This window comes from Octopus sinensis, linkage group LG7, assembly GCF_006345805.1.
Source record: "Octopus sinensis linkage group LG7, ASM634580v1, whole genome shotgun sequence".
NCBI lineage: Eukaryota > Metazoa > Mollusca > Cephalopoda > Octopoda > Octopodidae > Octopus > Octopus sinensis.
In genome coordinates, this window is record NC_043003.1 from 6716097 (window position 1) to 6741099 (window position 25003).

Here is a 25003-nt window from a genome sequence, read left to right on the forward strand (position 1 = left end):
CATATATATACACAAATATATTTATACATGTATATATATGCAAACAAATGTATATCATCATCATTTAATGTCCATTTTCTATGGCCTGGGTTTTATTTGTATGTATATATGCATGCATGTATGTATGTATATAAAGAGAGACTGACAGACAGATGTGGAGAGAACTTCTGGAAGAGGTAAACCCAGGAAAACATGGGATGAAGTGGAGAGAAAAGGCCTTCAGATGTTGGGCCTCACAGAGAGGAAAAGGGACCGAGACTTGTGGCAGTTTGCTTGAGAAGACCTCAAAAAAACTAAATGAAACCATGGTTGTCCTTGCATTCAGACATGTTCCCTGCATCCCTCTTCAGCTGAGTGTCCCTGACATCGTGGGTGATGGTGCCTGGTAAAAAGCACCCATATCAGCAAGTTAGTGCTACATAAAAGCGCCCAATCCACACACTGTGTGAAGTGGTTGGCACATTAGGAAGGGCGTCATCCAGCCATAGACAGGCCATGTCAAAAGAGACAACAGGAGCCTGGTGCAACTCCCCAACTGGCCAGCTCCTCTCCAACCCATACTAGCATGGAGTACAGACGTTACAGGATGATGATGATGATGATTGTGTGTGTGTGTCTGCACATATACACACACACCAGATGTAGTGCATGTAAATTATATTTCATAAGCTTGATGGATTGGGACTGAATTGCAGGGTAACTATGTAAAACCCACATCTTAACCCTTTAGCATTCAGATTACGTGCGGGTGGCACGTAAAAAGCACCCACTACACTCTCGGAGTGGTTGGCATTAGGAAGGGCATCCAGCCGTAGAAACACTGCCAGATTTGACTGGGCCTGATAAAGCCTTCTGGCTTCACAGACCCCAGTAGAACCGTCCAACCCATGCTAGCATGGAAAACGGACGCTAAACGATGATGATGATGATGATGATGATGATTACTCTGTCAAATGTAAACCCTTTTAATCACATCGTTTTAAATTAATTGTACAGCATCTTGTAACTCTGAGGTTTTGATGATGTCCCTGTTTAATTTTAAAATGACTTTGTAGGATAGGTGTGAGAGGTCAGAGCTGGCTGGTTTGAGCATAAAACAGGAAGACAAATTTGGCCTGATATGGCCGGTTTAAACACTAAAGGGTTAAACCCTAAACAAGTGAAACTCTTATAATTTCTAAATAAAATTTGACAGATTTTTTTCCCCAAATTTCAGAGATTTTCATGGAATAAATAAAGAAAAAGAATCGCACCTTTATTACATTGCTGAGCTCTCTTTATTTGAAACATTCAACAGGGTCAACTAAGAAGCACTAAGACAGTGTAGCCCTTAGTTGAGATTATTGTTGACCCTTTGCAAACTGTCGGCCATGAATAATTTCCCAAAACTATGTGAAGTGAAGTCCATTATTTGCGTACAGTAATAGTCAATCTGTCCAGCTATTAACATAGTTTCCAAACGTACCGGTGGTTGGATCGGTTTAAACAGCTTGTTAATGTCCTCTTCAGGCAACGGTGGTTCACCTTTTGCTACACGAGCATTCATTTCTTGTTGCTGAAATTATAATAATAATAATAATAATAATAATAATTCTGATTTTCACATGAGGCAAGCAATTTTGAGGAAAGGAGACAAGTCAATTTAAAATACTGCAAGGTCTTTTGCCCAGCATTAACAATTCATCCAAGCAAACAACCTTAAGAATTGTTTCTAAGGTAAGCATGTGGCCAGAAATTTAAAGGGACAGGTTTTGCCGATTACACTGACTCCAGTATTTGACATGTATTTTACTTCACTGACCCCAGATGAGGAGGAATGGCAAAGCAGATCACTGTGAAATTTGAATTCGGAACATAAGGCACACAGACAAGCAGCACACACCATTTCGTCCAACAGAAATGCTTCTGCTAATCCATCTTCCGAATAACAATCACCAGCAGCAGAACTACGCTCACAGAATTATTAGTGTTGGACAAAAGCTTAACACCATTTCTACCAGCTCATCACACAGGGTTCGAATTCCACTGAAGTCAACTTTGGCTTTCACCTTCCCAGGGTCAATACAATGAGCATTAGTAAAGTATTAGGGTTGATGTAATCAAGTAGCCCTACCACAACCCTAAAATTGCTGGCCCTGTGTCAAAATGAGAATTATTAGGAAGGGAATCCAGCTGTAGAAACCATGCCAAATAAGACTGGAGTGTGGTGCAGCCCCTCAGCTTACCAGCTCTTGTCAAAGTGTATAACCCATGCCAGCATGGACAATGGAAATTAAATGATGATGATGTTGCTGTTGAGCGTAGTGGTCTTCGTCCAGTGGGAGAAGTCCGAAACGTGGTCCTTTGCTATTCGTAAGACCCGCAGAAGAGAAAGCAGGTCAACCCCCGACACCGCATCCAGGCTCAGCGTTTGTGTAGAAAGTCGGGGACAAGAAACAGGAAGAAAGAGTGAGAGAGAAAGTTGGAGCGAAAGAGTACAACAGGGGTCGCCACCACCCCCCGCTGGAGCCTTGTGGAGCTTTAGGTGTTTTCGCTCAATAAACACACACAATGCCCGGTCTGGGAATCGAAACCGCAATTCTCCGACCGCGAGTCCGCTGCCCTAACCATTGGGCCATTGCGGCTCCACAATGATGATGGTGGTGGTGGTGATTCATTTTTTTTTTCTTCTAATTTAGGCACAATGCCTGAAATTTGGAATGGGGAGGAGCTATGAATTATACTGACCCTAGTTCTTGACTGAGTATGTTATCAACCGCAGAAGAATGAAAGGCAAAAACTAACCCCAATGAGATTGTAAGCACAAGACATTGTCAGTTGTTCTACCAATGCACCAATTCTTCCTAATTTCTGACACAGACAAAACAAGCAAGTCAGGAACCATCAACTGTACTGACATGCACAAAAGAGCACAGATGCCCATCCTCTTACATAGTAAACGGTTCGTTCAACCCTTTACTCTGGAAACTGCAACTTGGTTCTGTTTCTTTACATTCAGAGTTCAGATCTTGCCACAGTCAACTTTGGCTGTCATTTTCCCAAATTATTCCAAAAATAAGGACCAGCCACACTCACCCTTAAATTCACAATAACCCAATTTAAATATTAAAATTTTGGTGAAGTTTTAAGTATAAATAGTACCATTTTAATTTGAGTAGTTTCTAACGAGTAAAGGACAGTGATTGCTATTTAAAAGGATTAACTAAATTTCTGTGTCAGTGGCACATAAAAACCACCAACCAATCGTGGCTGTTGCCAGCCTCCCCTAGCACCTGTGCCGGTGGCACGTAAAAAGCACCAACCAATCGAGGCCGTTTGCCAGTCTCCTCTGGCCCCTGTGCCGGTGGCACGTAAAAAGCACCCACTACATTCACGAAGTGGTTGGCGTTAGGAAGGGCATCCAGCCGTAGAAACACTGCCAGATCTGACTGGAGCCTGGTGCAGCCTCCTGGCTTCACAGACCCCAGTCGAACCGTCCAACCCATGCTAGCATGGAAAACGGACGTGAAACAATGATGATGATAATGAAGAGAAGGAATGTCTTGGAGAGGGTTACCCTTTTGTGGAGATACTGTTGCTTGGCTTGTTGCTGCCTTTGGAAGTGTTTCTGGAACGTCAAATATTTGTTGGTGTCAGCTGCCACATCATCAACGCATTCAATCAACTGACGCAAGTTCTTCTCTAACATGGAGCTACAAATAGAAAAGTACAATGTATATAGTCAATTATTTTCTCAGTAAGGAACAGTTTCTTCAACAGCACACAATAATGCTACAAACCTGGTGTAGTACAGAACACATTATGACTGACCATTGAATCTCATTTACAATACTTCACAGGATAAGAGCTGTCCTTTTAACCCTAATGTTACCATATTCCTGTTAAAATACACTTCCTTTTGTTTCAATTAATTTTAAAAAATGAATTTAGCAAAATAACTTTGTCATTATTAATTTACTGGTGTTTAGAACATAAATTAACATGAAGCCTTTCTGGCTCTGAGTACAAATGCCTTGTTTTCATAAGTTTTGAATTAAAATCTTCCACCAAACCTTAGTCACAATCTATGTTCCTAACACTAGCTTAATGTTAACTAAGTTATTTTACTAAATTCTTTGTTATATTTATAGTGACTGAAAGAAATACAGAGCATCTCAAAATAAATACAGTGGATGGATGGAAGCACTCCGTCGATTACGACAACAAGGGTTCCGGTTGATCCGATCAACGGAACAGCCTGCTCGTGAAATTAACGTGTAAGTGGTTGAGCACTCCACAGACACGTGTACCCTTAACGCAGTTCTCGGGGATATTCAGCGTGACACAGAGAGTGACAAGGCCAGCCCTTTAAAATACAGGTACAACAGAAACAGGAAGTAAGAGTGAGAGAAAGTTGTGGTGAAAGAGTACAGCAGGGATCACCACCATCCCCTGCCGGAGCCTCGTGGAGCTTCAGGTGTTTTCGCTCAATAAACACTCACAACGCCCGGTCTGGGAATCGAAACCGCGATCCTACGACCGCGAGTCCGTTGCCCTAACCACTGGGCCATTGCGCCTCCACAGTAATGAAAGGGTTAATTAACATCACTTTAAAACAAGAAGTTTGTATCAGAGAACCAGGAGAGGCCTTAGACAGGTTGCTATCAAAGAATTAGTCATCAGAACTGTTGTCAAGTGTTTCACAATAATATATTCACAACAGCTCTTCTGCTAATCATTAGAATTGCATTACTATGTTACAACAGGGTTTATCCCCATCTAAAAATTGCTAATATAAAAAAAAGTTGGTCAGTAGGTTGGTTTTTATTGTTTTTATTTTACATTATATAGAAAAGAGAGATATATATAGTGTGTCAGCATAAAAATGGAAGAATGTATATAGGAGGTTTGATGCCAGGCAAAGAGTAAAAAGAAAGCTCTCGACACAGAAAAACAGTGGTGATGGAGGAAGAGGAGAGGCAGAAGAGAGAAGAGGAGGAGGAGGAGGAAATAGAAGTTATGGAACAAATTAGACAAACGAGAAATTGGTTTTGATATTTTATAGTAATATTTTTCTTTTGAAATTAGAATTCATTTCATCATTTTGTAGAAGCATCAACAATTCTGATAAAAAATTAAATAATTATCTCTATATATATAAACGGCAAAATGCCTCTGTGTGTGCGTGTCCTTTATACAAATCCACAATTTTTCAGTTAGAGGGCTTGCACTTTTTATGGTTATTCAAAACCGTCAAAGGTTGGTCGTGCACATCTTTACATTTTCCCAATCACCCCACAAAGCCATTAAAAAATCAATAGAAGTGACTTTTTTTGTGAATTTTCTATCCAAAACCCAATCAAAATGCCCAAAACTTGATACGCCAATTGAATGCCAGCTAGCTATATCGGATTGGTCGGAGATTTGGACAGTACTCGCGTGTATGTGCGCATGCACGCAACTGTATATGCATGCACTAGCACTATGACCAGGCGTGCCGGATCAAGGTGCTAGTTGTATATATGTCATATTTTCTGACATTACCCCATGGTGGCACAAGTACACTTCCAAAGTTACCCATTGTCATATCGTGCTTGTCATTAGAGGATTATCCATGGCATGAGATGAAATAATCTCTAGAATCCTACTTTTTTACATAGAGATTATTGTACCAAATATCAAACCAACTGTCCACAGTGAAAGAGATGTGAAATTTACCAAATGTTAACATATTCAAAGGTAAACTTCACAAAACTGGAAATCAAATGAAATCTGCTTCACTTTTACTGATCCAAGAATATTTTTGATCTTTTATCTTCATCAAATCTCAAGAGATTTTTACTGAATCAATTTTAGTCAAGAGAAATGATTGGACCCGCCTTTTGTTTTTATGTAATCTGTTCTGTTTGCAGGGGTTATAGGAATCATCGAGGCATTCTTCTACACCCACATGTACCCCCTCTTATTGGTAACCATTACTTGTTTCTCAAATAAGAAATATCTTATTCTACACATTTTCAAAGGTGCAAAGCTTGTGCATGGCTCGTTAACAGGGAAGTGACAGAAATATGACCACGTGAAGCTGAGTGATTTTCTCAGAAATGCATATATCAGCACAGACACACACAACAGGCTTCTTTCAGTTTCTGTCTACCAAACTCTCACAAAGAACTTTTATTCAGCTCAGAGTTGTATAGTAGAAGACACTCGCCCAAACTGCCACATGTGGTCATAAAGCAAACTTCCTAACCACACACTCATGTCTGTGCCTTAACCATAGTTCATTCCTCATAATAATACAAGAGTGATGATACCCATCATGACAATGGGTACCTTTACTTATGTCCCCTTGGGTAAAAGGAAATAGGGCATACATAACTATAATTTCACTTTAATCAAATTTCTTGGTGTTTAAACAAAATGATAAAAATAAACCTCTGTAGCTGGCTTTAATCAACATGGAGAAAGCCTCTGACAAGGTCCCCCGCTCCCTTATCTGGTGGTCAATGCAGAAGCTAGGGATAGATGAGTGGTTGGTGAGAGCTGTACAAGTCATGTACAGGGATGCCGCAAGTAAAGTGAAGTTTGGCAATGAGTATAGCAATGAATTCAGGGTACAGGTAGGGATTCACCAAGGTTCAGTTCTCGGCCCCTTCTTGTTTATCTTACTCCTCCAGGCCTTAACAGTGGAATTCTACATCAGCTGTCCCTGGGAGCTCCTCTGCTGATGACCTTGTTCTTACAGCTGAATCACAAACGGAGCTAGAGAAGAAATTTCAGATGTGGAAGCAAGGCCTGGTACCTAAGAGCCTTAGAGTTAATTTAGCAAAAGCCAAAGTCCTAGTAAGTAGGAGAGCAAACAAATCCCAAATCTCTTCAGGAGATGACCCAGCTCAATATGTAAGGAGGGTGTTGGTAGAAACTCAATACATTGTACCCAGTGCAAGCTTTGGACACATAAGATGTGTAGCAATATGACAGGAAAGTTAACTGAGAATAGTGTCTTTGTGTGTGGCAAGTGTGCGGGTACAATATGAGCAGACAATAGACTGCCTCAAATGCTCAGGGGAATCTTAGAAGCAGTAGATAGCCTCTGTTACCTAGCTGACCAAGTTAGCAGTAGTGGAGGACGTCACTAGAATAAGAACAGCTTGGGCAAAGTACAGAGAGCTTCTACATTTGTTGGTAACTCCCTCAGAGTGAATGGCAGATTGCACGATGCCTGTGTACATACAGCTATGTTACAGGGCAGTGACACATGGGCTTTGATTACAGAGAACTTGCAACTGGATGGGTAATGTCAGTGTGCACACACGATAGAATGTAAATGATTTAAGAGGAATACTCGGTATAAGAGGTATCAGATGTTGTGTGCATGAGAGAAGGTCGTGCTGGTTTATGCATTTGGATGAGGACAGCTGCATAAAGAAATACCAAGTCCTAATTGTGGAGGGAACCTGTAAAAGGGGTAGACTCAGGAAGATGTGGAATGAAGAGGTAAGACAGTATCTTTGGATGCTAAATCTTACTGAGAATATGACAAGGGACCAGGGGCTTGTGGCAATTTGCTGTACTTCATAAGACGCATCAAGCTAAGTAAAATTGCTGTTTTCCACACAAACAGGCTTGTCCTTTCAGGTGTCAGTGCCACATAAAATGTACCTGTGTCAATGCTGCGTAAACACACCTAAGCCAGTGGCATGTAAAAAGCACCCAGCAAACTCTGTTAACCCTTTCATTACTAAATACACTCCTCATGAGTTTCAATTAAATTCTAAAATAATCATGAATTTAGACTAGTTTCATTAAACAGCTGTAACTTTTTTACTTAATATATTAATGTGATATATGGAACATAATTAAAGAAAGGGTTCATAATCAATTCTATTGCATAACTTTTGTCTCAAAGTAACTCTAATTACAGGTAAATCCGGGTAAACTGAGTAAAAGGTAAAAATATTAAAATTTTGTTTAAACATCACCATAGAAAATGAATCATCAGCTAATATTCAATTGGGTATGCAACAAAATTTTGATATAGAAGAATTGTGCACATCATTAGATCATCAGTTGAATTTAATGCACAACTGAACAGGTGTACCATAAAGGTTGAATAAACTGAAATACTGGAATCCACCTAAATCCACTGCAAGTTTGACCGAACTAAAAAAAATTGGTCAAAAAATAATATACGGCCTTGGTTATGGTATAGAAGTGATAAATTCCAGACCACATCGTACCCTAGGCCATGCTGACTAACATTATTTTCCCTGTATAAAAACTAAATCCACAGCAGTACCCAGTATTTGCTTCACAAATTTTCCAAACTTTGATCTCCCATTTCGTGGGCTTTCTTGGCATATACTGTTTTGTTTGCATTCTGTGTAACAGTTTGTTTCTGCAGTGATCGCTTTTAACACACACACTGTAAAAAATAAAAGTCTAACAGTTTCGCTTCCTAAGAAAGACTATGGATAGACCCCATCTCTTCAGAAAAATTGCTAATAAAAACATTTTTAAAGTTTTTACTTCATTCCGATGTAAAAATCGTCTTTGCTGTCGCTATCTTCAGCTTCTTCAGTTTCAGATATAGAAATATCCTATTCATTATTGTACACCACGTGCTTTTGTACCTCATTCATTCTTTTTCTCGATATCTCCCTATTTTCCGTTGAAAAACATTTAAATTCAGAATCACTGCTTGATAACATGAAACTCCTATCAATTTTCAAAGTTGAAAAAAAATCGATGCCAAAAAACGTGGAAATAAATCTCCCAAAATTCACTGAGTTCAGATATCACGTCAACCAATGTCGGATACTATAAACCAACTATTTACAAAGTGAAAGCTTGACCAGCTATGGCCGGGTTGGTCTTATGAACCAAAAAATTTTTCGGCCAGCTACAGCTGGGTTAGTAACAAAATGGTTAAGTGGATGGTGTTAGGAGAGGCATCCAGCCATAGAAACCATGTCACAACATACAATTGGAGCTGGACAGCTACCAAGCTGGCCAGTTTCATATCAAACCATCCAATTCAAGCCAGCATGGGAAACGGGCATTAAATGATGATGGTGATGATGATGAAATACTAAACTTCAAAAGAAAAAAAATAACTGAAAATAAAAATAAATTCAAAACTAAATCCCTGAGCGAGGTATAAACAGTAGCTGCAACACATCGTGAAGTATATTTACCATTTGAATATGGCTAACCCCTAAGGGTGGGTGCTACTGTAGATTGGTGCCCCTGGAGGACACCTCCTCTAGCTGGCTATAGACACACTCTCTGTGCCCTATCAAAGGGAAGCCATCCTTCCCGTCTTCAACCTCAAAAATAAATTCCTTATTTATAAATCTCTCCCCATTTATACATAGACACACATGCTAAAACAAAACAAGACTCGGCTGTCTTAACTGGAATCCCGCATTTGATCATAGGATCAAGCTGGATCTAAATAGCATAAATGCACACACACACACACACACACACACACACACACACAAAGAAACAAGTTAAATAGAAGCAAGTGCCATACCTCGTGGCCAAATCTAGAAACTGGTAGTTTTCTCCATTGCGCTTCTTCTGTTCCAGTTCGTACAAAAGCACATTAACAAGATGAGAATTCTTGATAACAAGGGGAATCTCGGTAAACATGTTTTCAAAGTTTAGCTTCAGCCTGTTCACTGATTCAGGGGTGAATTCGCCTTCCCTGTAAAACTCCATCATGGCATCAGTGAGACGGTACGCTTTCAGGGATAAAAACCCTTGAGAGGTTTTCAGGGGATCTAAAGAAAAATGTCAAAACAACAAATTTAATACAGAAATTTAATTAAGAAACCCCGTTATAATGCATGTGTACATGAGTGCCCATTATATATACAGTAGCACCTCAGTTTTCCAACAACTCTTATCGCAAATAAATCATGCTTTATATATATATATATATATATATATATATATATAATCATCATCATTTAGCGTATATTTATATATATAAAAATTAGAAAAAACCCACCTTTTATCAATTCAAAATGAATAATTAAATTTGTTTTGAAATTTTCTTTAGATCTCCTGAAAAAATAGTTTTAATTTAAACTGCTTCAGTCTTGGGTGAGCTGGTGAGATATTAACATAAAAACTTTGGGATGAGATCCTTGACGTATTTTGAAGGACAGTGGCTCTAAATAAGAATTGACTTAGATTGTGACAATCTGCCCAACCCATAACAGCACAGAAAGTAGACTGCTGCTGCAGGTTGATGTGGAGGCAGCGGCAGAGGAGAAGGAGGAACTAAAGTTAGCAAGCAGTTACATTTTTGGCAGATACATCAGAGATGGGGGTTATGGAGTAGAGGTGTAGAGAACTAGCTATGTCATAGAGAGCAAAAATGGTACAGAGCTGGGCAGTAGACAGTATAGAGCTAGCTAATACAGATAGAAACAACTGCAGAAGTATGAAATTGCTAGACAAAGTCATGAAAGTTACTGAGAGGGTTATAGGTCAATTGATTAGGAATAGAACTAAACCAGATGATAGGAAGTTTGGTTTTGTATCTGTGAAGGGTACCACAGATGCCATCTTCCCAGTGCGACGGCTGCAGGAAAAGTGCTTGACCAAAAGTAAGCCATTGTACTTACCCTTCGTCAACTTGGAGAAAGCTTTCGACACAGTTCCCCACTCTGTTATAAGGTGGTCTCTAAAGAAGGTAGGAGTAGAGGAGTGGCTTGTTAGAGCTGTACAAGCCATGTACAGTAGTGTTGTCAGTAAGGTGGGAGTCAGCCATGAATACAGTAATGAATTCAGTGTACAGGTAGGGGTCCACCAGGGCTCAGTTCTCAGCCCACTCTTATTCATTAGAGTCCTCCAGATCGTCGCAGAGGAATTCAAAATTGGGTACCCATGGGAACTGCAATATGATGACGACCTTGCTCTTATTGCAGAATTGGAGAGGAAATTCAAGGTATGGAAACAAAACCTGGATCAAAGGGCCTTAAAGTTAAGATAGCAAAAATCAAAGATGTTGTTAGTAAGAAAGAAGATTAAACTCTCTTTCTGTCAGATAAACGGCCCTAGAAGAAATTCCATTCGCTGCACCCAGTGTAAACTATGGACACATAAGAGATGCAGTGGAATCACAGGTAGATTAATAAAGTTGTCATATGTGGCAGATGTCCAGGAAAAATAAGCACAAAGAGCACATGGGAATTAGATTCTCTCAAATGCCCAGGAGGCTCTCTTGAGGTTGTGGATTGTTTGTTACCTAAGTGACCAAATTAGCAATGGTGGATGATGCTCTGAAAGTATTGTTTCTAGAATAAGAATTGGGTGGAGAAGTTCAGAGACCTCTGTTGGCAACAAAAGGACTCTCTCTCTCAGAGTGAAAGGAAGACTATACAGTGCTTGTGTGCAAATGGCTAAACTCCATGGTAGTGAGACATGGGCTCTGAATGCAGAAGACATGCAGAGACTGGAGAGAAATGAAGGCAGTATGCTGCATTGGATGTGCAACATCAGTGCACATGTACAACAAAGTGCAAATGTTTTGAGAGAAAAGAGGGACATAAGAGGAATCACATGTGGCATGCAAGAGAGAAGACTACGTTGGTTTGGACATGTGATGAGTATGAATGAGGAAAGAAGTGCCATTCATTGAAAGTGAAGGGTACCTGCAGAAGGAGGAAGCCCAGGAAGACGTGGGATGAAGCGGTAAGGACTGATCTCAGGATGTTGGGTCTCACAGAGGAAATGACAATGGTGATATGAAGTTCTTGAGAAGACCCGCCCACATCAGTGAAACTGAGTTCTTGAAGTGCCATGTGTCCTACCCACACTTAAGAAAACTTTTCGCTCACCCTACCCCAACAAACCAATCTACATCTTCACATCTCTTCTTTTCCTAACATTTCCTCCTTCCTACACTATGCCTAGCTCTCACTCCCCAATCCTGTCCTCACGACCTTATCCCTCTGCATCAATGCTATCCAGTATCCCCTTGACTCTATATATACTCAGGTTTTACACCACTCACTCCACCACCTCCATACCCTTTGATCACACTTCCTTTGCAATATCCTGCCACTCGTATTATGGCATTTGAACCTCAAGGGTATGCCCTGGCACTTGCCCCCATCTATATCTCTCTCTTCCTTTACTCAACCATCCCATATATTTTCTGATCCCCGTCCTTTGTGAGTATGCCTGGCATTTTCCCACCATCTCTATCCTGTTGTCTCCCATTCTCATTCTCCTCAGGTCGTATTTTCTTTGCGGTAACGCACCTATTTCTGTCTTCGTTCCTGATCTCTCCCTCTTTCCGGCCAGCTAACCTGGTACTTTCTCTACTGCAAGGCACCTGTTTCTGTCTCGCTATAACCTTTCATCATCTGACACAAGATCACCTCCTCCAAACTTGAAAGTAGTTTTTCGTCTTGCAAGTACTTGGTGACCCCATCAGTGCAGGTGCCACTTAAAAGCATCCAGTCCACATTGTAAAATGGTTGGTGTTTGGAAGGGCATCCAGCTGTAAAAACCTTGCCAAAACAGACACTAAAGTCTGGTGCAGTCCTGACCAGTTCCTGTCAAATCGTCCAACTCATTCCAGCATGAAAGGCAGACGTTAAACGATGATGATGATGAACCATTTAATTATAAATCATACTGCACAGTAGCTTGTCTTTTACTATAGCCTTGACAAAACCTCCTAAGCAGAATTTGGTCAAAGGAATCTGTCGGAAAGCCCATTAGAGGAACTGTTCTTGTTAACCCTACCACCTTCTCAGGGTGCCTATCTTGACCAAGTGTTCACAAGAAGTTTGTATTCTTTTTTTTTCTCCCACCTGTCACAGAGACTCTAAAACAAAAGTCGTGATCTCATTCCCTTCCTAAATTAAGTCATGAAAAATATGGTCTCAAACAGAGACATAACCAGTTTATTAGATTTAGGAATTACTCAAGTCCAGCTTGATCACAGTAAGCATGGGGTCATTTTTACAGCTAATTACCATGACCAGGATGGATCACTGTGTTGGCCCTTCCTATCACTAACCACAAAAACTGTTTCCAGTTTGCTGAACTGGAGCAAACAGCGATTTCTTCAGCAGGAACACAAAATAACGGTAGTCGCAGTAAAGGGTTCAAGGTTACTAGTGCTTTGGAAGGGGTGGGGTCTAAAAAGAAGGGTCCAGCTCAGCTGAAATCATTAGCTACTTATGAAAACCTTAGAAATTTTTCTGAATGGAAGAAAATGAAAAACAATAAATAAAAAAAAACATGAATAATGACTCACCATAAATAAGCACAACTGACTCTTCAATGGAGTGTTGGTAGTTATACTGGGAGTCGACAAGAGTACGATTGATGAAGGAATTAAAATATGTACTCTGGTACCAACCAACGTGGAGATGGTCAATATTGACATGGCGCAGGTTACGGAAGATCTCAATCTGATAACGAACTGAAACAAATATATATTTAAAGTCATTAAATCTGATAACAACAATAAGAGATACAACACTGATTAAGAGGCCATCATTCTTTCCACTTTTTCCTATTTAGTGATGGTGTTGACGGTATCCTTCATGCATATACATACACACAGGTAACATACATAGTAATACATACATACATACACACACACACATAGATGTATATTCATGCACAAAGGCATAGAAAACACTACAGACAGACACACACTAACTGCAAACAGTAAAAAAGGTGGGGTGTAATGAGGGTATGCAGAAGATGATGATTAAGAAACCCCGTTATAATGGGAAGGTGAAATGCATGTGTACATGAGTGCCCATTATATATACAGTAGCACCTCAGTTTTCCAACAACTCTGATCGCAAATAAATCATGCTTTATATATATATATTTATATATATAAAAGTTAGAAAAAAACCACCTTTTATCAATTCAAAATGAATAATTAAATTACACCATCTAGAAAATTACATATAATAGAAATATTAAAATTAAAATAACAATAATATACCGATGATTAAGTAAATTGCAAAATATTAATAAAAACATATAATTGGCAGAACAACAATTTTTTTTTTTTGCAATTTACTTAATCATCGTTATATTATTGTTATTTTAATTTTAATATTTCTATTATATGTAATTTTCTAGATGGTGTAATTTAATTGTTCATTTTGAATTGATAAAAGATGGTTTTTTTCTAATTTATATATATATATATATATATAATATTGTGTGAAATTTGATTTAGTATTTCTAAATTGAATTTTTCCCTGTAAGTTAGGAATAATATTCCCTCAAATAATAATAATTATTACTATTATATATATATATATATATATAATATATATATATATATATCACAAAATTTGACCAGACTATTGGATGCAGTTTATACATCTCTGGTCACAATGCGCTTTGATTTGTCTCAGCCTTTGAATGATACCACCCCACTGGCTAGGCAAACAGGTGATCATTTCCCCAATAGGAAAGCTATTCTATTGCAGTTGAGTGAACAGGAGCAACCATGAAATGAACACAATGCAGCACCTGGTCCACAAATTGAACCCACGATCTAACAACCATGAGCACAACGATCTAAACACTAAGTCAAGCAACTTCACACACACACACACATTATATATATATATATATATTATATAGAGGGCACTATTACACATAGTGTAATAATAAAAATTTGGTTAATTCCCTAGATGAACGAAAAATTAAATGTGGACATCAATTAAATTACTTATATAAGTTTAGCTAATTTGTGTATATATATAAACCCTGTTTTATGTTACTAATAGTTGTAGTTATTATTTGTACTAGTAAGATGTGTAGAAATTAGCACGAGATTATATAGTCTATATTACATAATTAGAATAAGTTGAAAATTAGATGTTTATAAGATAAATAAATATATTAATGAAAACAGATTAAATTATAGAATTTTAGCTTAATTTAAGTTTATTATATAATGTATTTTACATATTAGTATTTAAATTATTTAGACTTTAGAATTTTTCCAGTTAATGGTATATTAAAGTTAATTTTTTTTCCTTATTCTTACAGCTAAAATACATTTGTAATTTTAATAGCTTAAATACATATTTTTCTATTTATTTCTTCTCTAAATTCTATTTACACCATATTTTCATGTGATATATTTCTTATAAACACTAAATTCTATGTTTTACATTTAAAGTTTTAGTTAACGAAAATCCTTCGATAAGTTATTTTAAGAAATATTGTTAAATGCTTTTCGATTATTTATAGTTAATACACGTATTTTTTATATATATTTGATAATTAGTATAAGCTAAGTACATTTATTCTATTATTATTTTTTATTATTCATTATCTTAGACCTGATGAGTGACTATATTTTTAAATAGAATTAATTTTAGTTCGATTTAATTTTAAATCGAATTGATTTTATTATTATTATCTATTTGAAAATATAGCCAAGAAACACGCGTGGTCTTTTTTCTACTATTTACTGTACTTTATTGATTTTTAGAATAAGGTTTTTTTATAGCATTTTTTTTCTATATGGTGTGAATAACATCTTTCTTTATTGAATTGTTTCATAGAGGTTTTTCTCTAAATTATATACATATATTATATAATGTGAAATTTGATTTTTTAAATTGTTAAATTGAATTTTTCCCTGTAAGTTTTGGAAATATATATAATTTTCTTTCGAAAAGTATATATCTATTTACACACACACACACACCCACACCCACACACATACATATATATATATAAATAATTTTGGAAAACAAATTTCCAAATCAAACAGGTGTAACCCTAGTGTTATATGCATCTACATATTATACTTTGGGGTCTTATTCATTGTATCATCATCATCATCATGTCCGCTTTCCATGCTAGCATGGGTTGGACAGTTCAACTGGGGTCTGGGAAGCCCAAAGGCTGCACCAGGCTCCAGTCTGATCTGGCAGAGTTTCTACAGCTGGATGCCCTTCTTAACACCAACCACTCTGTGAGTGTAGTGGGTGCTTTTTACGTGCCACCGACACAGGTGCCAGACGAGGCTGGCGAACGGCCATGCTCGGATGGTGCTTTTTACATGCCACTGGCACGGAGGTGTTTGTTACATGCCACCGGCACGGAGGCCAGTCGATGCGGCGCTGGCTACGGCCACATTATTTATATATACATCTATAAATATACAAAGTATCTGATAAAAGTCAATATTCAATTTTTGGGGATTAATCAATAAGTGAGTATTCTATTTCAGATAATACAAAAATAACCTAATGGGTATATCTGACAGTAAACTCATGGTATCAGTTTGCACATCACGAAATAACACTTAAAGGATATAACCTGAATTGCCAGTTATATAGTGTACTTCATTAATTATATCATACTTTAGTTAATACTTATTATATTAAATATGAAGGAACTACACGTGTTTCAGTATTGGAAGATTACCATATATATATATACATATACACAACTGTATACCTATATATATATATATATATATATATATACATATATAAGTAGTTGAATGAATTATCTTAGTATGGATAATTCGGTTAACCGATACCTGGGTAGCAAATTCACGTCAGAAAAACACGGTTGAAGCTACATGCCAAGGGCAGAGATCATGTGGTTTCGTGTGGAAATTTGTGTGTTTTTAATACAAATAAATGAAAGAATGGAGTTGAAAGACGATTTAACAAAATTCCTTTATTCTTGACATATGTTTCGAAGGCTGCATATTCCTAATTTCGAAGGAATAAGGGGTGCATTATGCCGCCTTCTCATCAGGAAAAACAAGGAACTTATGTCAGCATCAAGATGAACAAAAACTCTTAGATGACTGCCCACATGGAGTCCATAGCGATAATTATATATACATATATAAATACATATATGTAATCATCAGATTTACAATTATTCCAGTTCTATTTCAGGTTCTATTTCAAAATATATCTAATTTTACATCCCTTTAAAATAAGCAATACAATTAAGCATTAAGGATTAAAAATTATGAATTAGAAATTAAGAATAAAAATATTTTGTAATATCAAGAATTAAAATTTATAAATTATACATTATAAATATGAATTAGTATATATATATATCAATCATATAAAATCAAGTATATGTCAAATACAGAATGTGAGATATAAGATTAAACATCAATAAAAATGTGTGTGTTCAAATTTGATAAATAACAAGAAAAGTTCAAATATTTATCTTCCTTCTTTTTTTTTGGTTTTGCTGGTACTAAAATGGTGATTTGAGGAAGAAGATAGCAAGGAACTATAGGTGTTTATAGGTGATTAGTATCAAGGGGGGGTAATTACATTTTTACATAGTTTTAATTTTAAATTCTCCACTATTAAAACAACAAAAATATGGAAGGTGCAGTTATGTACAGGTTGACAGAAGAAAAGCAGGACAAAAACGATGCATGCAAATGGGTTTAGCTGGAGGTAAATCTAGATGGAAAAGGATGATGCTTTTTTTGTGCAAACTGCACGTGCATTTTTCTCGCATATGCATAGTATCGATCGCAACAGCTGATGTACTTGCGCATACAAATTGCACGATCCCACAGCTTTATCGATTGCATTCTCACCTGGAATCAATTTTTGTAATTTTTTCAAGACTTATACACACCCTGATACCGTCAGTATCTAATATCAAATTTGAGGGCAATCGGATGGAGGATGCCCGAGATCCTAGAAGACACACAGACAGACAACGGATTTTATATAATAGATTATTAATGTGTTCATAATAATTAAAGAATTTTATATTAGAGTTATATCCAGCTTCTTTTAAGTCTTTATTATATGGGGCATGTTTATTAAAAGTGTCATAATCTGAGGATAATATATAAAGTGTGTGTGTGTGGTCATCATTTAACGTCTGCTTTCCATGCTGGCATGGGTTAGACAGTTTGACTGGAACTGGTAAGCCTGAGAGCTGTACTAGGTTCCAGTCTGATTTGGCATGGTTTCTACAGCTGGATGTTCTTCCAAACACCAACCACAGGTGTAACGGGTGCTCTTTACGTGCCACCAGCATGGGTGCTCTTTATGTGCCACTGGCACGGGGGCCAGATGCTTAAGCAGTGTCTGTTTCTGATCCTAGAACGTGCTGCAGAACAAATAAATAGCTTTAACACAATGTATACAAAAACACAATGTATACAAAAATATAGATATTACACATGTAATATCTATAGTAACCAACAAAGGTTTGCAAGATCAGATGTTTTGAGAGGCCCAGGAAGGGCAGCTTTGTCTAGAACACATACGAAACAGGATTTCTACTTACACTCATCGAGTTCTTCTTCTTCTTGATGTCGTGGATAGGGAAAACAGTTGGTTATTTCCAGTCGGTTATCAACAACCAATCCCAGCAAGACACCCTGGACAAAATCCGCTCCACCGGAACCTTCATCGACGCAATGTTTAACTAACTTAAGCACAACCTAAAATCAGACAAAGAGACAACAATAAACACTAGTTGAGTGGAAGGAATCAGAAAATTTTAAGAAATCAAAATTACTGAGAAGAAATTATTTACCTTAATGATAAATTTCATTTGCACACATATATATATCATCATCATCATTTAGCGTCCGCTTTCCATGCTGGCATGGGTTGGACAGTTCAACTGGGATCTGTGAAGCCAGAAGGCTGCATCAGGCCCAGTCTGATCTGGCAGTGTTTCTACGGCTGGATGCCCTTCCTAACGCCAACCACTCCGTGAGTGTAGTGGGTGCTTTTTACGTGCCACCCGCACAGGTGCCAGACGGAGCTGGCAAACGGCCACGAACGGATGGTGCTTTTTACGTGCCACCGGCACGGAGGCCAGTCGGGGCAGCGCTGGCAACGGCCACGATCAGATGGTTCGCTTACTTGTCACCGACATTGGTATCACATATATATATATATGACACATAAGAAAGCAATGGACACATAAGAGGTGCAGCAATATCAAAGGAAGGCTAACTGGGAAGATAGTTTTTGTATGTGGCAGATGTACAAGAGCAATAAACACTGAAAATGTGCAGAGAACAACTTCCGCCACATTCCAACTAGAAGTAGTTGACAGCATCTGTTACCTAGGTGACCAAGTCAGTAGTGGGGGAGGGTGCGCTGAAAGTGTAGCTGCTAGAATAAGAATAGCCTGGGCAATCACTCGCTCAGAGTAAAAGGTAGACTGTATGACACATGTGTACGAACAGCCATGCTACATGATAGTGAACATGGGCTGTGACTACTGAGGACATGCGTAAACTCGCAAGGAATAAAGCCAGTATGATCTGCTGGATGTGTAATGTCAGTGTGCATATACGACAGAGTGTAAGTACCTTGAGAGAAAAGTTGGACCAAAGAAGCATCAGATGTGGTGTGCAAGAGAGACGACTGTGCCGGTATGGCCATGTGGCGAGAATGAATATGGATAGCTGTGTGAAAAAGTTCCACAATCTAGCGGCTGAGGGAAACTGTGGAAGAGGTAGACCCAGGAAGACCTGGTGAAGCATGACCTTTACACATTGGGCCTCACCGAGGCAATGACTAGTAACCAGGACCTTTGGAAATATGCTGTGCGTGGCCGTTGCCAGTACCGCCTGAGTGGCTGTCGTGCTGGTGGCATGTAAAAGCACCCACTACACTCTCAGAGTGGTTGGCGTTAGGAAGGGCATCCAGCTGTAGAAACTCTGCCAGATCAGAGTGGAGCCTGGAGCAGCCATCTGGTTCGCCAGACCTCAGTCAAAACGTCCAACCCATGCTAGCATGGAAAGCAGATGTTAAACGATGATGATGATCATCATTATCATCATCATCATTCAACATGATTTAACATCCATTTTCCATGCTGGCAAGGACTGGACACTTTGACAGGAGCTGGCAAGACCAGGAGCTACACCAAGTTCCAACTCAATTTCAATTCAATTCAATTTTTATTGGCTCAAAAAGTAAAAGCAAGGCCATGTAGGGGGACAGGGAGTTATGTACAGGGAGAGTGGTCATACAAAGAGTTCAGGCCATTTCTGGTCAAGAGAGACTTTGAACCGAGCGGTCGTCGGCATCTTCACTATCTCGTCCGGCAGCTTATTCCACGGATCTGCAACCCGAACGGAGAAAGCCCCTCTCCTTCAAGTGAGATGAAATCGTTGCAGATAGAGCTTTTCGGAGAGACCCCGCAGCCCACACTCTGGAGCAGGAGTGAAGAACAGCTCTTTCGAGAGGTTACACTTTCCACTTATGATGTTGTGAGCAAGAATGAGATCATCATGGCGGCTGCGTTTTTTGAGAGAATAAAGGTCGAGCGTCCTCAGCCTTTCTTCATAAGACAAATGCTTGAAACCAAGAACCATGTGGGTAGCCATGTTGTCCCCCTCTATGTTTAGCCCCTTGTGGGCAATAAAGAAATAAGATGATGTATGTCTTTGAGGAGATAAGGTGAAGAGGCTTGAATCCCGAACTCCAATATGGGTCTCACCAGCATGACATAGAGCAGTAGGAATATGGCTGCTGTGAGCATTCCGAATGACCGTCGAATCAAAAACAGGACTCCGCGTGCTTTGTTGGCAGCATGGACACATTGGAATCTGTTCCAGTCTGTTTTGGCTTGGTTTCTACATCTGGATGCCCTTCCTAATGCTAACCATTTTACAGAGTTTACTGCATATTTTCTACATAGCACCACCACTTTTCATGCGGCACTATCGCTAGTGCATTTTGGGTGTTAGATGAAATTGCAAGTGGGGAAAGGTCTAACCTAATCCATGCCAACTGCAAAAGCAGATATAAAATAATGACAACGATGCAAGTTGAGCCATTGACAGTCGGCTTGACCTGCTACAAATAGCAGCTAAATTATTCCTCAGATCATACCTTACTCTCTTTAGAAATAGAACATGAGGAATAACATAACACTCAATAAACAGTGTCTGAATAAAAGACTGCACCCACTAGAATCATAAGTCCACTCAAGGTGGTAAACTAGCAGAATCGTTAGCACGCCGGGCGAAATGCTTAGCAGTATTTCGTTTGCTGTTACATCCTGTGTTCAAATTCTGCCGAGGTCGACTTTGCCTTTCATCCTTTCGGGGTCGATAAATTAAGTACAAGTTACGCACTGGGGTCGATGTAATCGACTTAATCCCTTTGTTTGTCCCCCCTCTATGTTTAGCCCCTTGTGGGCAATAAAGAAATAAGAATCATAAGTCCACTCAATCAGGACTAAACAAAATACCCCACATTTATGACAATCACCACACATCTTTCCTCAAACTTACATTTGAATATCTTTTGTAACTAGAAGTATGTGGCAACTTTTACTATATTAGCTGGTGGGCACTTTGAAAGCATAGCAACCAGAAATGGATTGAAAAGACAAGGAAGATCACACTGGATAATGTGAGGTTCCACATAGTTTTAACCCTTTCCTTACCAAACCGGCTGAATCCGCCTCTGGCTCTGTAATATAAATGTCTTGTTTACATAAGTTTTTAATTAAAACCTTCCACCAAACCTTAGCCACAATTTATGTTCCTAACACTAGCTTAATGATAACCAAGTTATTTTACTAAATTCTTTGCTATATCTAAAATAATTGAGAGAAACACAGATCACATCATCATCGTTTAACGTCTGCTTTCCGTGCTAGTATGGGTTGGACGATTTTGACTGAGGGCTGGTGAACCAGATGGCTGCACCAGGCTCCAATCTTGATTTGGCAGAGTTTCTACAACTGGATGCCCTTCCTAACGCCAACCACTCTGAGAGTGTAGTGGGTGCTTTTTACGTGCCACCGGCGCAGGGGCCAGTCAGGCGGTACTAAATGCGTAGCCGTATTTCGTCTGCCATTACGTTCTGAGTTCAAATTCCGCCGAGGTCAACTTTGCCTTTCATCCTTTCGGGGTCGATAAATTAAGTACCAGTTACACACTGGGGTTGATGTAATCGACTTAATCCGTTTGTTTGTCCTCTCTGTGTTTAACCCCTCGTGGGTAGTAAAGAAATAGGTACTGGCAACGACCTGGCTCGAATCCTTTTACACATGCCACCAGCACAGGTGCCAGTAAGGCGCTCAAAATAAATAGAGTAACGAAAGGGTTAAAAGAAAAACAGAAGATAATCACAGTTGGAAAGCCTGTGATTTTAAGTTTGCTTGCTCAGAGCTGATTTTGGAGGGGGGGATACACAACAAAGAACTGGACTGGTCAGTGGAGAAATTACAAGTAACAAGGCCCAATACACAACCACTGCCTGTCTATTTGTGTACTATCATGACCCATCCCTCTTCCTAGAATAATCTAAAGACAATGGAATCTCGTGTCTTTGGCTGTTATTTCCAGCACATAGTGGTGTCTAAAACTAAATAAAAAAAAACTTGTGTCTTCTACTATAACGACTGGAACACATCTGAGTCTTTTTTTCTGCTCGATAAGGACTGACCTGGGGCTGCACAAGAAGTCCAAAAGTGATGGATTTTCTTTACACATCTGAACACAAGTGGTGGGCAGGAGAGACTAATAAACGCGAAATAATTAATAAAGGCCGATTACATAATGTTCCCTTTTTGGCTATAATTACATTTTTTAAAATTTTCTCAGGGTTACTTTTGTTGATGTACACAATGTCTCTACCAAAACATAAATGATCAAAAAGAAAATGTCTTCATAGCGCTGCATTTAAGTATTCGATTCTGATAACATCGAAAGTAAAATACGTACACCCGGTGATTGGTACTACTAGCGAACAGTGGTCCTGGTGCGCGCACTCGTGCTGGCTTTGTTTACATTTCTGAAGATAACAGAAACCCTTTTCTCCCACCCCTAACCCCGCCATATATATATAAAAAAAAACACTTTCTTGAAATGTATCCGGTACCTATACCGAAGTTACGCCCAAAAATTATTTACTTTACTCTTTTACTTGTTTCAGTCATTTGACTGCGGCCATGCTGGAGCACCGCCTTTAGTCGAGCAAATCGACCCCGGGACTTATTCTTTGTAAGCCCAGTACTTATTCTATCGGTCTCTTTTGCCGAACCGCTAGGTGACGGGGACGTAAACACATCAACATCGGTTGTCAAGGAATGCTAGGGAACAAACACACACAGGCATATATATATACATATATACGACAGTCTTCTTTCAGTTTCCGTCTAACAAATCCACTCACAAGGGATTAGTCGGCCCGGGGCTATAGCAGAAGACACTTGCCCAAGATACCACGCAGTGGGACTGAACCCGGAACCATGTGGTTGGTTAGCAAGCTACTTACCACACAGCCACTCGTGTAAAAAAAATCATTTATTTTGTGTTTTATTTACATTGCTAGATAGTCGTGGTACTACTAGCGAATAATGGTCCCGGTGCGCGCAAGTCGTTGTAGGATCGACTAGTCACGACTAGCTAGCGCGGATGCTTGACTACGCGAGTGCGCGCACCGGGACCAGACCACTGGTGTCAAGTAGCACCGTAAATACGTACACACGGTGATTTAGGGTCGGGGTTATTGTTAGGCCGAAAACAGGTGGTGTACGTATTCTTTACCTCTGCCACCTTATAACATGATGAGGTGAAGTCTTTTGTGTCTAATGATGAGAAATCGCCGGAGTTTTCAAACAGTCGTCCCTCCGGCCTCAAGAAGAAAGGAACAGACTCCATTTCATTCGGTTTTTCAGAATTCCTATTTTATCGAAAGTAATTACGATTCTAGGACTGGTTTTTTTCTTTTTTCTTAATTTCAAATTCCGTTTTCCTCCTTCCCTTTCATTTGTCACAATTAGATGTGGGAGACATAAATGATGAAATTAGTGACGTAGATCAGCACTAATTATCAATCAATCAATTTCTAATACAGTACAGTTAACCACTTACAGGTTTATCAATCGGGATATATAATATAACAGAATTAAACTACTTACGAGCCCGTCAATCTGGACATAATCGATCACGCTTTCTTTCGCAGACTTTCTGGTCGCCATTTTTGCGGTGGAGAAAGGCGGAAGTACTGACGGATTGTGGGACCGGAAGTTGGAAATGTGTCAGCTGACTTTCCCACAAGTTTCGAAAATGTTGTCTCTGCGGAGAGTGACTTTCTTTTTTGTGCCTTATTTATGAGAGTCAGAACTATTGAAAAGGTTGCAAGAGGCAACGGAAATTTTAGGGAAATAAAAATAAGAAAAAAGTGGGATCTTTTCGATTTGAACTGCAGTTTTTAACATAATTTCTAGGTAACTAAAAAGTTTTAAACTTCGTATACCGGTAGAATGTGTTTTTAAAACATCTTTTTCTCTTGGCTTTATTGAGAAAATTCTATACTCTTTTACGTGTTTCAGTCATTTGACTGCGGCCATGCTGGAGCACCGCCTTTAGTCGAGCAAATTGACCCCGGGACTTATTCTTTGTAAGTCTAGTACTTATTCTATCGGTTTCTTTTGCCGAACCGCTAAGTGACAGGGGACGTAAACACACCAGCATCGGTTGTCAAGCAATGCTAGTGGGGAACAGACACACAAACACATACACATATATACGACAGGCTTCTTTCAGTTTCCGTCTACCAAATCCACTCAAGGCATTGGTTGGCCCGGGGCTATAGCAGAAGACACTTGTCCAAGATGCCACGCAGTGGGACTGAACCTGGGACCATGTGGTTGGTTAGCAAGCTACTACTTACCACATAGCCACTCCTGCGCCTATAGTTTGTAAGATATTTGTTGTTGTTTTTTCTGCAAATTTCAACCAATCACTGACGTCCATTGAGGTTAACAACATTCTTTGCCGTATGAATATGTCCCTCGTTTAAGAAGCAGATTGGGTCTATTTACATTTGTGAAGAAAAAAAGGATACCCTTCCCCCTAACCCTAAAACAGATTGAAATGCAATAGATCGATACCAGGGTCATAATTATGGGTGTCAATTTCATATGACACCGCTAGAAAAAACTGCCGGTCAAGCCGAAAAGATCCATTGACTCTCCCCAGACACAATAGAATATGCTTCAACACACGAAT

General features: G+C 39.0%; 1 protein-coding gene and 1 long non-coding RNA gene across 3 annotated transcripts; one reads left to right on the forward strand and one right to left on the reverse strand.

The window, feature by feature from the left end:
- Positions 1-1250: 1250 nt before the first annotated feature.
- LOC115213897 (eukaryotic translation initiation factor 3 subunit H) lies at positions 1251-24064 on the reverse strand. 2 transcript variants are annotated; one of them, XM_029782871.2, is made up of 6 exons: positions 23911-24063; positions 18295-18451; positions 13268-13435; positions 9518-9767; positions 3557-3692; positions 1251-1555 (listed from the first exon to the last, which is right to left on the reverse strand). In XM_029782871.2, exons 1-6 carry the CDS (start codon positions 23968-23970, stop codon positions 1331-1333), a joined length of 996 nt encoding a protein of 331 aa, XP_029638731.1. In that variant the 5' UTR covers positions 23971-24063; the 3' UTR covers positions 1251-1330. The 2 variants fall into 2 exon arrangements, with proteins under 2 accessions (XP_029638731.1, XP_036360367.1); XM_036504474.1 differs by lacking the exon at positions 1251-1555 and adding an exon at positions 3184-3210 and having other exon boundaries at positions 3527-3692; positions 23911-24064.
- On the forward strand, positions 3641-6752 carry LOC118764160. Its single transcript, XR_004999944.1, has 3 exons — positions 3641-3720; positions 4384-4392; positions 6742-6752. It is a non-coding gene; the product is annotated as an uncharacterized LOC118764160 (long non-coding RNA).
- Positions 24065-25003: the final 939 nt, after the last annotated feature.